General features: G+C 40.0%; 1 protein-coding gene across 1 annotated transcript in view; it reads right to left on the bottom strand.

Moving 5' to 3' along the window:
- The window catches only part of LOC119256781 (kininogen-1-like), a 40,965-nt gene that overhangs the window by 16,319 nt on the left and 8,192 nt on the right, over positions 1–16,454 (bottom strand). Inside the window, exons 5-8 of the mRNA XM_037524545.2 lie at positions 14,163–14,265; positions 12,054–12,213; positions 9,801–9,911; positions 8,748–8,829 (exon numbers count right to left, since the gene is read on the bottom strand). Of these exons, the coding sequence (XP_037380442.2) occupies positions 8,748–8,829; positions 9,801–9,911; positions 12,054–12,213; positions 14,163–14,265 (456 nt within the window). The remainder of the gene's footprint in view (positions 1–8,747; positions 8,830–9,800; positions 9,912–12,053; positions 12,214–14,162; positions 14,266–16,454) is intronic.

Here is a 16,454-nt window from a genome sequence, read left to right as displayed (position 1 = left end):
AAGCAAATGGACCAAAAAAGAAGGCAGGAACAGCTATACTCATATCAGATAAAACAGATTTCAAACTTAAAAAGATAAAAAGAGACCCCAGTGGTCATTACATTATGATCAAGGGGACAATACTTCACGAAGAAATAACACTCATTAACATATATTCACCAAACGAAGGAGCACCAAAATATATCAGACAACTATTGGCATCTCTGAAAACAGACATCAGAGAAAACACATATGTAGTGGGAGACTTCAACACGCCACTATCAACAATGGATAGATCAACAAGACAAAAAATAAGTAAAGACACTAAAGCTCTAAATAAGGATCTAGAGTGCTTGGGCTTAACAGACATATATAGAACACTAAACCCCAAAAAATCTGAGTATACATTTTTCTCAAGCGCACACGGATCATTCTCCAGGATCGATCATATACTGGGGCACAAGACAAACATCAACAGATACTCCAAGATTGAAATCATACCAACCATCTTTTCTGACCATGAAGGCATCAAACTAGAAATAAACCATAAAAAGAAGGCAAGGTACTCTCCTACCTCATGGAGATTGAAACCCACACTACTGGAAGTCCACTGGACTAATGAGGAGATAAAAGAAGAAATTAAAAAATTCTTTGAATTGAATGACAAGGAGGACACCAATTTCCTAAATGTATGGGATGCAGCAAAAGCAGTAGTAAGAGGAAAATATATAGCAATAGATGCTCACATCAAGAAACAAGAAAGAACTCAAAGAAACAACCTAATCTCGAAGCTCAAAGATCTAGAAAAAGAACAACAAAATAACCCCAAAACCAGTAGAAGAAAAGAAATAATAAAAACCAAAGCAGAAATAAACGAAATTGAAACTAAAAAAAAATCCAAAAGATCAATGAAACCAAGAGCTGGTTCTTCGAAAAAATTAATAAAATAGATAAACCCCTAGCCAGGCTCACAAGGGCAAAAAGGGAGAAAGCACAAATAAATAGGATAATAAATGAAAGAGGAGAAATCACAACGGACACAGCAGAAATCAAAAGAATAATTAATAACTACTATGAACAGTTATATGGAAACAAGTTCAACAATCTAGAGGAGATGGACAAATTCCTACAACTCTACAATCACCCAAAGCTAGACAAAGAAGAAATAGAACACCTAAACAGACCAATTACAATTAGCGAAATTGAAATGGTAATCAAAAACCTCCCCAAAAACAAAAGCCCAGGACCTGATGGATTTACAAATGAATTCTACCAAACATTCAGAGACGAATTGGTGCCTATGCGTATCCTTCACAAACTCTTCCAAAAAATTGAGAAGGAAGGTATAATACCTAACACGTTCTATGAAGCCAACATTACACTAATACCAAAACCGAACAAGGACAACACAAAAAAAGAAAACTATAGGCCAATCTCCCTAATGAGCACTGATGCAAAAATCCTCAATAAAATTTTAGCTATCAGAATCCAACATCCAACAGTGTATCCATAAGATAATTCACCATGTGCTGCACCCCCCCCCCCCCCCCCCCCCGCAGTGATCTTTAGGAATGGCTTTCGCTGCCACCAGGGTCCCTAGATCTGGCTGGGCAAGGGGGGGGGTGGGGAACAGCCTGAAGCAGAGCAGAGGAAGTTCAGCAGAAGGCTGAAGTTCCCTGAAAAGGCAGAAGCTTATCTTATCAATAGATAAGACCACCAAGAACCACTACAAGAATGCTAAAAATCTTATCCAGTCTTTCTAGAACTACCAACTTTAATCCCTTATTTGTCTTTCTAAACTTACTTCCTTCTTCTATAATGGTCATTGCTTGTTATGTAGATCACCTCCCTGATGGTGATTGACTGAGCCCATGAGCAAGCTAATTTCATTGATATTCATTCCTGTGCTTTTGGAAAACATATATATACTGGTCACAAACTTAAGAAAATTACACTTAGATTTTCACTCTTGAAGTGTGTCTGTTTGTCATTTCTTTCGCCGACGCCCTGACCACCCTGCACGCTTCTCTCAACCCTGAGGTGGCCTCATCGTCTACTGCTGTGCTGGTCCGCGGCAACCATGACCAAGTAGGATTCATTCCAGGGACTCAAGGATGGTTCAACATCCGAAAATCAATCAATGTAATCCAACACATCAACAAAAAGAAATATAAAAACCATATGATAATATCAATAGATGCTGAGAAAGCTTTCGACAAAGTGCAACATCCATTCATGATAAAAGCCCTTGAAATTCTTGGGATACAAGGAACATACCTCAACATCATAAAGGCCATCTATGACAAGCCAACAGCCAGTATCATTCTCAATGGTGAAAAGCTGAAAGCATTTCCATTAAGATCTGGAACAAGACAAGGATGTCCACTCCCACCACTGCTTTTCAATATAATACTGGAAGTCCTAGCCAGAGCAATAAGACAAGAGAAAGACATACAAGGAATCCAAATAGGAAAAGAAGAAGTCAAACTATCACTATTTGCCGATGATATGATAATATACATAGAGAACCCCAAAAACTCCATAGTAAAACTAATTAAACTCATCAATCAGTTCAGCAAAGTGGCAGGATACAAAATCAACATGCAAAAGTCAGAAGCCTTCCTATACACTAACAATAAATCTGAAGAAGAAGAAATGAAAAAAACCATCCCCTTTATTATCGAAACAAAAAAAATCAAATACTTGGGAATAAATCTAACAAAAGAGGTAAAGGACCTTTACAAAGAAAACTATAAAACACTGTTAAAAGAAATAGAAGAAGACACAAAGAAATGGAAAGACATCCCCTGCTCATGGATTGGAAGGATAAACATTATTAAAATGGCCATCCTACCAAAAGCAATATACCAATTCAATGCTAGTCCAATAAAAATTTCAATGTTATTCTTCAAAGAAATAGAACAATTATTGATGAAATTCATATGGAATCACCAAAAACCCCGAATAGCCAAAGCTCTCCTGAAAAAAAAAGAAGGGAATGGAGGCATCACACTCCCAGATTTCAGGCTAACTACAAAGCCATAATCATCAAAACTGCATGGTATTGGAACAAGAACAGACACACAGACCAATGGAATCGAATAGAAAATCCAGAAATAAACCCAAAGATTTATGGTCAACTAATATTTGACAAAGGAGCAAAGAATATACATTGGAGAAAAGAAAGTCTGTTCAATAAATGGTGCTGGGAAAACTGGGTCACTACATGCAAAAGAATGAAGCTTGACTACTACCTCACACCATACACAAAAACCAACTCAAAATGGATTAAAGAACTAGACATAAAACCTGAAACCATAAAATACATAGAAGGAAATATAGGCGAAACACTACGGGATTTGCACATCAAAGACATCTTTACAGACACATCACCCAAAGCAGTGATAGTGAAGGCAAAGATAAACAGCTGGGACTACATCAAATTAAAGAGCTTCTGCACAGCAAAAGAGACAATAACCAAAACAAAGAGAAACCCCACCAACTGGGAGAACATTTTTGCACACAACACTAATGATAAAGGACTGATCACAAAAATCTGCAAAGAGCTGATGAGACTCAACAACAACAAAGAAAATAATCCAATCAAAATGGGCAGAAGAGCTAAAAAGAAACTTCTCTGAAGAGGAAATGCAAATGGCCAACAGGCATATGAAAAAATGTTCAACATCACTTGTCATCAGGGAAATGCAAATCAAAACTACCATGAGATACCATCTTACACCAGTGAGAATGGCACATATTAAAAAAACTAGCAACAACAAATGTTGGCGAGGGTGTGGACAAAAAGGAACTCTCCCGCACTGTTGGTGGGAGTGCAAACTGGTCCAACCACTATGGAGAGCTGTGTGGAGATTTCTGGACCTACTAAACATAGAGCTTCCATATGATCCAGCAATTCCACTCCTAGGTATTTACCCAAAGGACACAGAAACATCAATTCCAAAGAACACCTGCACCCCTATGTTTATAGCAGCACTATTTACAATAGCTAAGCTTTGGAAACAGCCCAAATGCCCAAAAATAGATGACTGGATCAAGAAGATGTGGTACATATATACCATGGAATATTACTCAGCATTCAAAAAAGATAAACACATGCAATTTGCAGCAACATGGATGGCGCTAGAAGGGATCATGCTCAGCAAAATAAGCCAGAAAGAAAAAGAAAAATACCGGATGGTCTCACTCATAGCAGGAATCTAGAAAACTTAAATAAGGGACCAGGAAAATGAATAACTATAAGAAAGTGAAAATCAAAATCAACAAAAATCTATGAACCAGAGACACTTTTGGGGGGTGGGTGGTGGGAGGGGAAGGATTGGGGTCAAAATGGGGGGGTTGAAATTGTATGGGGAATATAAAAATAAAATTTATTATTAAAAAAATAAAAAAAATAAAAATGTCCTCACCCCCCCCCAAAAAAAAAAAAACTATTACTGTATTTTAATTTAGAGAAGTTTTCCTCAACTTCTTAATTTGTATGGGCTCATCTTTTATCTACCTTTAAGATTATTAAACACATAAAATAAAAATATTATGTAATTAAAAAAAAATACATTGCCCTAAATAAGTCAGACAATCTAGAAGGTCCTGAAAAATAAACTTTACATTAAAGCTAAGTATGAATTATAAGAAGAAAACACTAATCTGCTTCTTAGTCAGAGATGAAAAAAATTGCCATTCTCTTAGAACTTCTTATATGTATAGTACAGCATTGTGCACAACTATTTTACATTTATTTTAAAGTTCTTTAACTATAGAATACATGAATTTATCCTTTATAAGAAATTAAAACATTGCAGATTTTTGTTCAATGTTTATTAAAGGTCTTTGAAGCCTGGCTTGGGGTACAACACATTTTGTAACAATACAATCCACCAAACACAACTTGTCCGGTGCTGGTGGGTTCACTTGGATTCATCAATTCTTTAGTAATAGTTGTTGCCAAAGATTCTGGGCCAAGTCTAGTGTGAGAGACAGCATTGTAGATGGATCATTTCAATATAATTTGGCAAGACTTTAGAAAGGCAAGAGCCCAGAGTGAGCACAGGGGAGACTCCTGAGATGATGAGGCCTGAGATAAGAAGGGTAAAGCCAGTTAGCTGGTTAACCTGAGACACGAGGCCTGAGGAGGAGGAGCAGATAGCTCCTGAGACAGCAGGATGACAGGGACAGCAGTGTGGGGTGTGGGGTACATACATTTTACCTGAGCTTAAAGTGGAAGCAGGGAGGGCCTCCCCGGTGGCGCAACGGTAGAGCGCCGGGTTGCGAAGCTGCCCGCAGCCTCTGCAGCGCCGGTTCAATCCCCGGCTGCTCCCCGGCCACGGGAGGAGGGTCCCACATGGCGCGCGCAGACCTCTGCTGCCGTCCGCTGCTCCCCTCAGCAGTGTACTTTGGTCCTTCTGCCTGCTCTGCTCCCCGCTCTGGCTCTGGTGAATTCTCTCACCCTCCCACGCTTCTGACTGTACCCAGTGCTTGTCTATTTAAATAAATAAATAAATAAAAATAAATCAAAAAAAAAAAAAAAAAGTGGAAGCAGGGAGGCATGACATGTGTTCTGAGCAGTTGGGAGCATCCTTTGCTGTTGAGAACTGGGTGGCACACTGGTGATATGTGTTGTTCAACAATGGTGATATTGTTCTGAGAAATGGATTATTAGGGGGCCTCCCTGGTGGCGCAAGGGATTAAGCATCTGCACTATGAAGTTATCAGCAGCCACTGCAGCATGAGTTCGATCCCCGGCCAGGGAGTTAACCCACACGACACAGCAAACCTCTCCTGTCTTGCCCCCTGCTCCCCTCAGCAGTGTATTTCAGTTAATCTGCCTGTTCTGTTCTCCACTCTGTCTCTGTTGAATCCTCTCAACCCCCACACCTCTGGCCTAAACCCCAATTCTTGTATGCATAAATAAATCTTTAAAAAAAAAGAAAAGAAATGTCTTGTTAGGCCATGTCGTCATTACCCTAGCCTTGTCTTGGTCGGCAAGAGCATGGGTGGCATAAATGACAGTGGTCCCAATAGGTCATGAATATAACCTAGTTATGAAATATGCTAAACCATCTAGGTTTGTGTCAGTATAGTCTGTGACATTCAGGTAATGACGACATGGCCTAACAATACATTTCTTTTTTGTTTACTGCAGTGGCTGCTGATAGCTTCATAGTGCAGACGCTTGACCCCTTGCGTCACCAGACAAACAAATCCTTCAGGTATTCACTACTCCTAACTCCCCACTGCAAGTAAATTAAAAGGACCTTTTGGATCTAACCCAACAGAGGAATGAATATGAAAAACTGAACAAGGAATTGAGAGAACCACAAAATGATCAACAGAATGACAGTCACAGATTTCCACATAGCAATACTCACCTTAAGCGTTAATGAACTAAATTCACCAATATAAATACACAGAGTGGAAGGTTAGATTAGAAAACAGAATCCAACCTTCTGCTGGCCCCAGGAAACACACCTAAGTTCCAGAGAAAACCATAGATTGAAAGTAAAGGCTTGGAAACTATTCTACAAGCAAATGGCACCCAAAAGAAGGCAGAGGCAGCCACACTTATATGAAATAAAACAGACATCCAGCTACAATAGGTGACAAGAGACATAGATGGACACTACATAATGGTCAAGGGGACAGTACACCAGGAAGTTGTAACACTAATCAATTTATATTCACCAAATGAAGGAGCATCAAAATACATTAGATAATTACTATCATCTCTGAAAACAGCCTTTGGACAAAATACACATGTGGTAGGAGACTTCAACACCCCACTCTCAGCAATGGACAGATCAACAAGATGGAAAATAAATATGGACACAATTGCACTAAACCAAGATCTAGACCACATGGGCCTAACAGTCATCAATAGAACACTGTACCCACCAAAATCTGAATACATATTTTTCTCAAGTGCACATGAATCATTCTCCAGAATAGACCACATACTGAGTCACAAGACAAACATCAACAAGAACATGAAGATTAAAATCTTACTGAATGTCTTCTCTGACCATAGAGGTATTAAACTAAAAATCTACTATGAAAAGAAAGCAAGATGATCCCCCATAATGAGGAGACTGAACAACGTTCTACTGAAAGACCGCTGGTTAATGAGGAAATCAAAGAAGATATGAAAAATTACCTAGAGACAAGTGAAAAGGAGGATACAACCTTCCAGAATATATGGGACACACACAAAAGTAGTAGTAAGAGGAAAATATAGAGCAATACAGATCCACATCAAGAAAAAGGAGAGAACCCTAAAAACAACCTAATCTCCCATGTTAAGGAACTAGAAAAATTTAGAGCAACGAGAGCAACAACACAAAAAAGCCAAACACAGTAGAAGAAATAATAAAATCAAAGTAGAAATAGATGAACAGAAATTAAAAAGATAATCCAAAAGATAAATGAAACCAAAAGCTGGTTATTTGAAAAAATAAAATAGACAAACCTCTAACCAGGTCCACAAAGACAAAGAAGGAGAAAACTAAAATAAATAGGGTCATACATGAAAGACGAGAAGTTACAACAGACACAGCAAAAATCTAAAGGATAATTAGAGATTGCTATGAACACTTATATGTAAACAAGTTCAACAATCTAGATGAAATAGACAAATTCTTACAATTATACAATCACCCAGGGCTGAATAAAAAAGAAATAGAAAACAGTCAATTAACCTAAGACAAGGGAGCAAAGAATATACCTGGGAACAAAGAATGTCTCTTCAATAAACAGTGCGGGGAAAACTCGGCTGCCACATGCAAAAGAATGAATCTAGACTACTTTCTTTTACCATACATAAAAAATCACTCAAAATGGGTAAAAGACTTGCATGTAAGACCTAAAACATAAAATGTATAGAAGAAAACTTAGGCAAAACTCTCCATGACATAAAACTCAGAAATATGTTTGAGCACCCTTCCCTACAAGCAAGAAAAACAAGAAAGATAAACTGCTGGAACTACATCAAACTAAAAAGAGACAGCAATCAAAATGAACACTCTGCTGAATGGGAGAAAATATTTGCACTTCATACAACTGATGAAAGGAACAAGATAAAAAATCTGCAAGTGCTTACACAACTCAACAAACTCAAAGCAAGTAACCCAATCCAAGAAAGTCTAGAAGAATCAAAAACACACTTCTCAAAGAAGAACCACAGAAGTCCAAAAGGCATATGAAATGTTCAATACCCCTCATGACCTTAGGGATATGCAAATCAAAACCACAATGAGATACCATGTCACATTTGTGAGAATGGCCCATATTTAAAAACAAACCAAAAAACAAACAAACAAACAAAACCAGAAATAACTGATGCTGGTGAGGATGTGGTGATAAAGGAACCCTCCTACACTGCTAATGGGAATGCAAACTCATCTGGCCACTATGGAAAGTGTATGGAGTTTCCTCAAGACACTAAAAATGGATCTGCCTCTGTCATTTACTCTCTGGGAAGGGGCCTACAACTGAAGGCAGGGCACCCACTTGCACATCCATACAGTGCAGCACTGCAGGGAGAGGGTGGGATTAGCCCTGAGGTGGTGAATGGAAGCAGCCTGGGCCCAGATCAGGGTGTGGGGCTGCACCCACCCCACTCTCCCTGAGGCTGCAAATGTCACAGCTCCTGCTGCTCACCCTGCAGGAGGGGGCTCTGTCCAGGCTGCACTCTGGGCACACAGAAATGACTGATTGTCCCCCCCCAGGGCAGCCCCACCAGATATATCCATTACCTGGAGTGATCTGGCAGGTCTGGGTAGCTACAGTGAATGTCCTATTATTTTTTCCCACGATGGCTGTGCATTCTCCTGTGGCCTAAAAAAAATTTATAAAAGACACCATTTATCTCAATCTTTCAGATGGAGACATCCACCTAGCAGCACTAAATACAGTTTCATCTTAAAAAAAAAAAAAAAAGACTTGTCAAGATGTTTCCTAACAGAATTCTGAGGCAAAAAAACGAATGTTTGTATAATGGAATGACCATTTTTTTCCAACCACTGAGATTCATGGGAACTTGAAGGAGAGGCACTATAAATGGTGAGACTTTAAATCTCAGTCTTTGCTTTGAGGCCTGGAAATACTTCTTTTTTTTTTTTTTTTTACCAAGATGTACACAACGCCTTAGAACCAAACTGTTAACTCTCCTTTTGATGCACTTTTCAGTTTCCATGTTCAAACTGCATAGAAGATGCCCATGTTTCACACTGAATAAGTGAATGCAATGACAGTGAAAACACTAGCTTGTTGCTGAGAAGATCCCATCTGCAATCTCCCTGAACTGAGGCAAAACAACCAGCTGTGGAGTGGCAAGCCCTTGCCAGGCAAAGTCCTTTGCAGGAGGTGTCTCCTTGCCTCCTTCCCCCATCCATGGGGTCCCTGTGAGCTCTCCTGTTACAGGGGAGGAGCCAGTTCAGAGTGGTCAGCTAGCTGGAGGCAGAGAGTTTCTGGCTTAGGCCTGTGAAGGTAAGGGCCCCACTCCCCTCTCACCAGCCCTTCACCTGTGCCCAAGGGCTCTGATGTCTCTGGGCCTGTCCATGTGCCCCAGGGGGTCAGCAGAGTCGCCTTCTCAAGGGGGACTTTCCTCATGTCTAACCACTGGCCTCTCCCTGCCCTTTATGTCTATGTGACAACACAGACATCAAGCATGGGACTTTTCTGTACATTGATGGTTCATGGGCAACCTCAGAAACAGACTCACAATATTTCTCATCCTAGCACCAGAAGAAATTTCTGGTAGTCTTGACACAGAAAACCAGAGGCTTGGAAATAGCTGACATACTTACAGCATCCGCAGATTGTTTATAGTCACAGTCCTGCCAGGATTTGCCACTTTGAACAGGACAATCACCCTCCTTGACTTGGTACTTGAAGGAATAAAATGGATCTATGCCACCCTGAGAAAAAGCAAACAAAGATACGTAAGGTCCATCCTACTGACGCACAGTGAATCATTTGAGTGTGATCTGGTGTGGTTATGAATATTTGATATTTCTTTGATTAAATTGGGGCAAACATACATTAGAAGTGCCAAAAGTTTCATATATTGACTTGGACAAATATTCTTTTTGTATTTACATGTATGTATGTATATACACATGTATGTATAACAAAGTAAATTTATTCATTCAATAAATGGAGCAATTATTTGCCAGGTAAATATACATACACACACACACATACACACACACATATATATATAAGTTACAAAGTAGTATCTGTAGCATTAGGTCATATTTGTAGAAATCAATTTATATGTAGACATATGATTTTTTAATGTCTGAAAAGTTGTGCAACAAAGTTGTTATAATGTTTGTCTTTCACTGGTAGGAATACAGCTGTCTTTCACTTTCTTCTTTAAAACAAACATTCCTGGGTGCAATTGTATGGGAAATACAAAAATTTAAAAATTAAAAAAAATAAATTATAATGCTACTCTAAACCTTAAAAAAAATTCCTGAATTGTCAAGGTGTTTTTTAAACAAAAATATATTAGTTTTATAGTTAGATAACCAACAAATTAAAGGATGTTTTTTCACTTTTGAGCAAAATGATAACAGTTATTTCTGGAGAGTAGGATGAATTAATCGGAGGTGAGTTTAGTATGTTTTTTGCTTACTGTCAATATTTCAATCACATCATAATGGAAAATAAAACTTCTAAATTGCAAAGGTGGTGAATTGGATGAGCTTTCAAATGCACAATCCTGGCATGCAGGACCTGAGAGGTGGTGTTGTCCAGCCCCCCACTTTGCAGGTGAGAGCCAGGAGGCCAGCATTCTGGCAGGAGGAGGCAGCCTTGCCACCAGGAGAAGCAGAGGCCGAGGGTCCTGGGCTCCTGACACCCAGGGGCCATTCTCTCAGAGCCTGGTGGGTCATAACCTTAGCACCTGGAGGGGCTGGAGTCAGACAGGCCCTCTCTGAGGTCCACTCCAGGTCTCAGTTTTAATAAAACAGGAAGTGGTAGCAGTGTGGGTGGTGGTCACACTGGAAAGGACAGATAACAAGTGATTCTACAGACATTTTTGAATGAAAGTTGACATCTGCTATGGCAGCCAATGAAGACGCCACCAACACACTGGACAGACCCGGAAGCAGAACTCTTGCCTGATGACTCTAGATTATGGAACCACATGACTCCATTTCATTTTCAGAAAAAAACGTTCTCTTGGGCTTTTGTCTTAATCCTCATGTCGAATGACTGATTTTATTTTTCACCAAAGTAAACAATTGAACAGCTATCACAGAGACACAGTGTTTAACAGTGAAATTCATTTAAACAAACTATTGAGAGAGTTGTATTTCTTGTCATAGTATAATTGCTAATTTAAATCCCAAGCTCCCATTTGCCCAGCAGGCAAGTCTGGGAGGCTTGAATGGCTAGAGGGAGTCCATAAAACTGCCATGGGAACCTGGACATTAAGGTGATGATCCAAAGAGCTTATGCTCTCCTATGCCAATTTGGATCATCAATCAGGTCACACCCAAGACTAGTCATTGTAGCCAGGCAATGACGCCAGGAGTATACACAGAGCCTTGAGACCCTCAATCTGTGTACCAGACCCCTTCTGTCTCACCCACAGCTTCTCTTAGCAGTGTAGTTCAATAAATCTGGCTGTTCCATTTTCTACATAGTCTCTGGTGAATTCCTTCACACACACACACACACACACACACACACACACACACCCCACACACACACCCTTCCTCCCACCTACACCAGAACATTTCTGAAATCAAATATATTGTTAGAGTTTGTCCTGCCTATATCAATCAGTGACTAAAAATATTAAAAACCACTCAGAATATAGCTGTTACTCTTGACACATTCAAGCCAATAGCTTCAAGGTAGATACTAATGGCTTAGAATCTAACTCCATCTCCCCTGCCCCTTTATCAAGGTATAATTGACAAATAAAAATTATATATATTTATCAGTTCTTTGCTGGTTTGTGGTGGTGGGGGAGGGAGAGGGAAGGGTGCCTGGGCTCCAAGTGAAAGCATATTCCAAATTCTGTCAAGGTTTCATAGCATACTCACCATCTTGATGATATTACTTATACGGTGCAATACAAACTGGTTGCCACTTTGGTTTTCATCATTATATTCCTTCAGCGCAGCATCCACAGCCTTAAATACATCCTCATCATCGCAGCCAATTTCCTGTGAGAAGGACTCCTGGCTCAAACTTGATAGCAGCCTGGAGCAGAGGAAAAGGACGGTAATTAATCTCATGACTTAACAGTCTCCTTCTAGGCACTGAGAAACTTTCCCCCCAAAACTGGGAGCCAATCTAGATGCTGATTTTAACTATCTCCATCCTCTTATATCCTCTGCTTCAGTGCTCTGGGGCCCTGATTGGATCTCTGCTCTCTTACACTATTTGCCCTATTCCAAAAGGACAAATGACTCTCTGTTGTGCTGTCCAAGCATTACAACACTGGGGTTGTTGACCTGCTTGTTTGCATTTGGGAGGCGTGTGGGAGCGTAGGCCATGTTTCAGGTAATTACAAAAATTTATATAGCAGATCAGAGCAGAATCTAATAAAGGAGGAAGAAAAAACCCTAACCATCTCTGTCATCTCCGTGGAACTTTCTCAAAGTTATTTACAAGGTCACTACATATGGCAATAATGCAATACTGAGGACAATGTTGTAATGGCAGGAAGGCATGGTGCAGGATCTCTATAATCCCTGTGCAGATGGGTAATGGAGAGTCCTGGAGCCCTCGGTGGCTTTTCAGGCCTTTATTGTCATTTACCAGGTACAAGGCAGGCAGGGGTGCTGGGGGGCCAGAAGGCTGGCACGCCTCCCAGCCCCCGGCAAATCTTCACTCTTCCCGGGCTCTCCTGGGTTCTCTCGTGGTCTTGGTCTCTCTCTTCTGATTCTCTTTCATTCTGCTCTCTTGCTTGTTCTCCTTCTGGTTCTGTTCCATTCTGCGACACCGCCCAAGAAGCTCCGTCTCAGCCCTGGTGTACCCACCCATGTCTGCCTGTTATAGAAATAAATTCTAGCCTTTTACCCAGGCAGAGGAGGAACAAGAAGTACTTCAGGAATGGTGAGATCAGGAGAAGTTTATTACTCAGGCATGAGGTCCCAGACTTGGGAAGTCCCATAAGGTCTGAGCACCCATCTAAAGACCAAGAGTTCCTTTTATACACAACTGTGTCCATATCTGTTACATTGATAACATCGTTTTTCAGCAGGCACAACCATTTGCAGCAAAGTCCCCAGACAAGGGGGTCAATACAAGGGGGAAAAGATGCAGGCATTCATGGATGGCCTTGGATAGAGACCAGCTTGGCTGGCTGCCTGACCTTGCAGATAAGAGTGCTGAGACCCTGGGCATGAATCTTGAAAGGGAAGGAACGGTAAGTAAGCAAACTTGCTGATTATGCCTGCATTGGAGTGTTCATTGCACTTGTGCTGGAAGTTCTGCTGGAATCTTTATTATATTCATTTGCTCAATAATATATTTTCTCAGAATGCCCACACCCCACTCCAGGTGTCCGCCATCAGGCATGCATTCAGGACCTCAGAGATCCATCATCAATCCTAATGGCGGGAGGGCGGAAAAGCTTGACAGTCATTTACCCTACAAATGTGCAAACGACTTTCAATATCATGGCAGCACTTTTTATAATAGCCCAAATAGGAAGACAACTTAAGTGCCCCCAAATAGATGAGTAGATCAAGAAAATGTCATATATAGCCACAAGAAATAGTAGTCAGTGATCAAAAGAGATAAACTCATGCCATTTTTGGCAACATGGATGGAACTGGAAGAAATTATGGTAGGTGAAATAATTTGGAAGGAGAAAGACAAATAACGATAGTGGACTTGTAGTTGGAATACAGAGAAACTAAAGGTCAGATGAAGCCAAACTTAATCACTAAGTGGGAGGAGTTAACATGTTAGTCTGGAGGAGGGTGTGTGGCATGGGGGGAGATGAGTAGTAAACACAGGTCAACAAAGAATCAGTCCAAAAGATAAAAGCAGCTGTTTATTAGCAACAGAAACTACAAGCAGAAAGGGCAGCACCACCAACCAAGTAGTAAAGTCCTTTTATTGCATGAGCAAGAGAAAGGTAGGGGGTGACAGGTTGGGTCATATTTTTGGGTGCAGGAAATAGCAGTGGTTCCTCTTACCTGGGAGCAGGATGTCTGGCAGCTTTGGTATAGCCGGGCATCAGCAGATGGAAGTCTGAGCAGAATTTTTGCCGAGTCTGTTTCTTGTCTAGCTCTGTGGTTGCTGCAAGCGGGTTCTAACCTGCTGGCAGAAGTACAGTTATGAGAAGTCTATTTTTTTTTTTTGCACCTAGTTGCTCTGCCCTCCTTCCAATATGAAAGGCTGCAAGCTGAAGATCCCAACTCTATGATATTCTAGAAAAGGCAAAGTTATAGAAATAGTAAGAGAAGATCAGTGGTTGCCAGGGAATTGAGGGGAGAAAAGGAGGCACAGTCAGAGTACAGAGGACTGTTACAGTGGTGAAACTATTCTTTGGTGGAGACATGTCCTTATACATTTGTCCAAAGCCAAGAAGTGGACACTAATATAAACTATGGACTTTGGGTGATAGTGAGGAGTTGATGTGGCTTCATTAATGATGCCAAATGTTCTACCTGATGTGAATTTATAGTACAGGAGGGTGAGAGAGTAGAGAATAAGCAAGGAGTGAATTGCAACTCTTTATACCTTCCATTCAAGTGTGCCTTACCCTAAAAGTACTCTGAAAAATAATGTCTATTTTTTTAAAATAAATTAACAAAATACATACATCAAACACCTGGTAAAAAACTGAATCTTTTCTTTTTAAAATGGAATGTCTCGTACCAAAAGCTAATGTTATAAAATTATTTGTCAACTAATACATTGATTCTCAAAGAATTTACAATTTAAAAAGATGTTTACCGTAGTATTTTTATAGAAATAAGTAATTGGAAGGTACACATGGACAAAGGGAAAAAAAGAAGGAAAGGTAAATATATTACATACCATAATACATATGGATTATCAAATATGTAACATAGAATATCATGAGACCTTTGAAAATAATCTTTTTGAAGAATATTTATTGACTTGGGAAAATTCTCTTGGTATAACCTGAAGGGAAAATATAACATTTAAACTGTATATAATAAGAAATTGTTAAAAGTTCTTCCCTTGTGAATCCATATGGAGTATGACAGATAAGGACAAAATGTGATGAAGACATGATTCTGTCCCATCAGTGTTGACTCTAAATTCCATGCTCTTTAAGTGAAAATCAAAATCAACAAAAAACTAGGAACCAGAGACACTCTATGGGGGGTAGAGGGCGGGAGGGGAGGGAGGGGAGGAATTGGGGTCGAAATAAGGGGGTTGCAATTGTGCAATTGTATGGGGAATATAAAAATAAAATTTATTATTAAAAAAAATTCCAATTAAAAAAAATAAATAAATTCCATGCTCTTTTACTTTTTCAAAATATGCATCTAGTACATGTATGACCATTTACTATGTGTATTTACATCACTAAGATATAGACTAAATCGTACCCAGGCTTAATTCCTTCCTTTATGGTAAAGATAAAAAATAATTGCCTTGAGGGGCTGACTGATAATCCACAGACTAGGAAAACGTGTTTACAAAAGGCACGTATGGTAAAGGATTGCATAGAAAATAAAGAACTCTCAAAAATCAAGAATAAGGAAATGAGCAACTCCATGAATATGAGGTAAAAAATAACTTGAGATCACCAGAGAGAGAGACAGATGGCAAATAAGCACATCGAAAGGCTCTCCACATCGTGTCATCAGGAAACTAAAACTTAAAGCAGCACTGACCTGACACCACACTCCATTAGAAGGGCCCGAATCCAATGTGACAGCAGCCAAGGCTGCTGTACATACAACACTCCCAACCATTTCAGATGCTACATCTCATCTGAGAAGTTTGTCATTTCTTATCCCTGGGCCACCTCATGCTTCTCCCTATCTGAACGTCCTCTTCTGCCCTCCATAATATGTCTAAATGCTATTCCATAACCCACATTAAACCGCCTCCTCTTCAAAAATCCTTCCCTGTGTTTCCACTGAAAAGCCTCACCTTTTCCTGGACTATTTCGTGGCACAGTCTTATTAATTGTATTTTGTGGTTATTTGTTTGCGTGTCTCAGACTGTCCGGCCATTTTAACTCATCCTCTTATTTTCAGCCTACATTGGACATTGTCTGCTCTTATAATGGCTCAAATAAGGATTTTGTTTAGAGGACGCATGACAAAATGGCACCACTTCCCTCTCCACCCTTCCAATGACACAGTGGAGAGCAGGGAACTTCAGTTTTCTCTGTTCCTTTCCCCTAAGGGCCCACGACAGGTGCTGCATTGCATTTATGATATCTTACCATGGACCCTGAAATGTTCACTCTGCCTCTGGGCTGTCCATTCCCATCTTGTCAC

The sequence above is a fragment of the Talpa occidentalis genome, unplaced genomic scaffold, assembly GCF_014898055.3.
Source record: "Talpa occidentalis isolate TD23 unplaced genomic scaffold, MPIMG_talOcc4v2.1 talOcc4.4, whole genome shotgun sequence".
Lineage (NCBI taxonomy): Eukaryota > Metazoa > Chordata > Mammalia > Eulipotyphla > Talpidae > Talpa > Talpa occidentalis.
The sequence above is the reverse complement of the archived record's forward strand: the minus strand, read 5'-3'. Positions and strand labels throughout refer to the sequence as shown.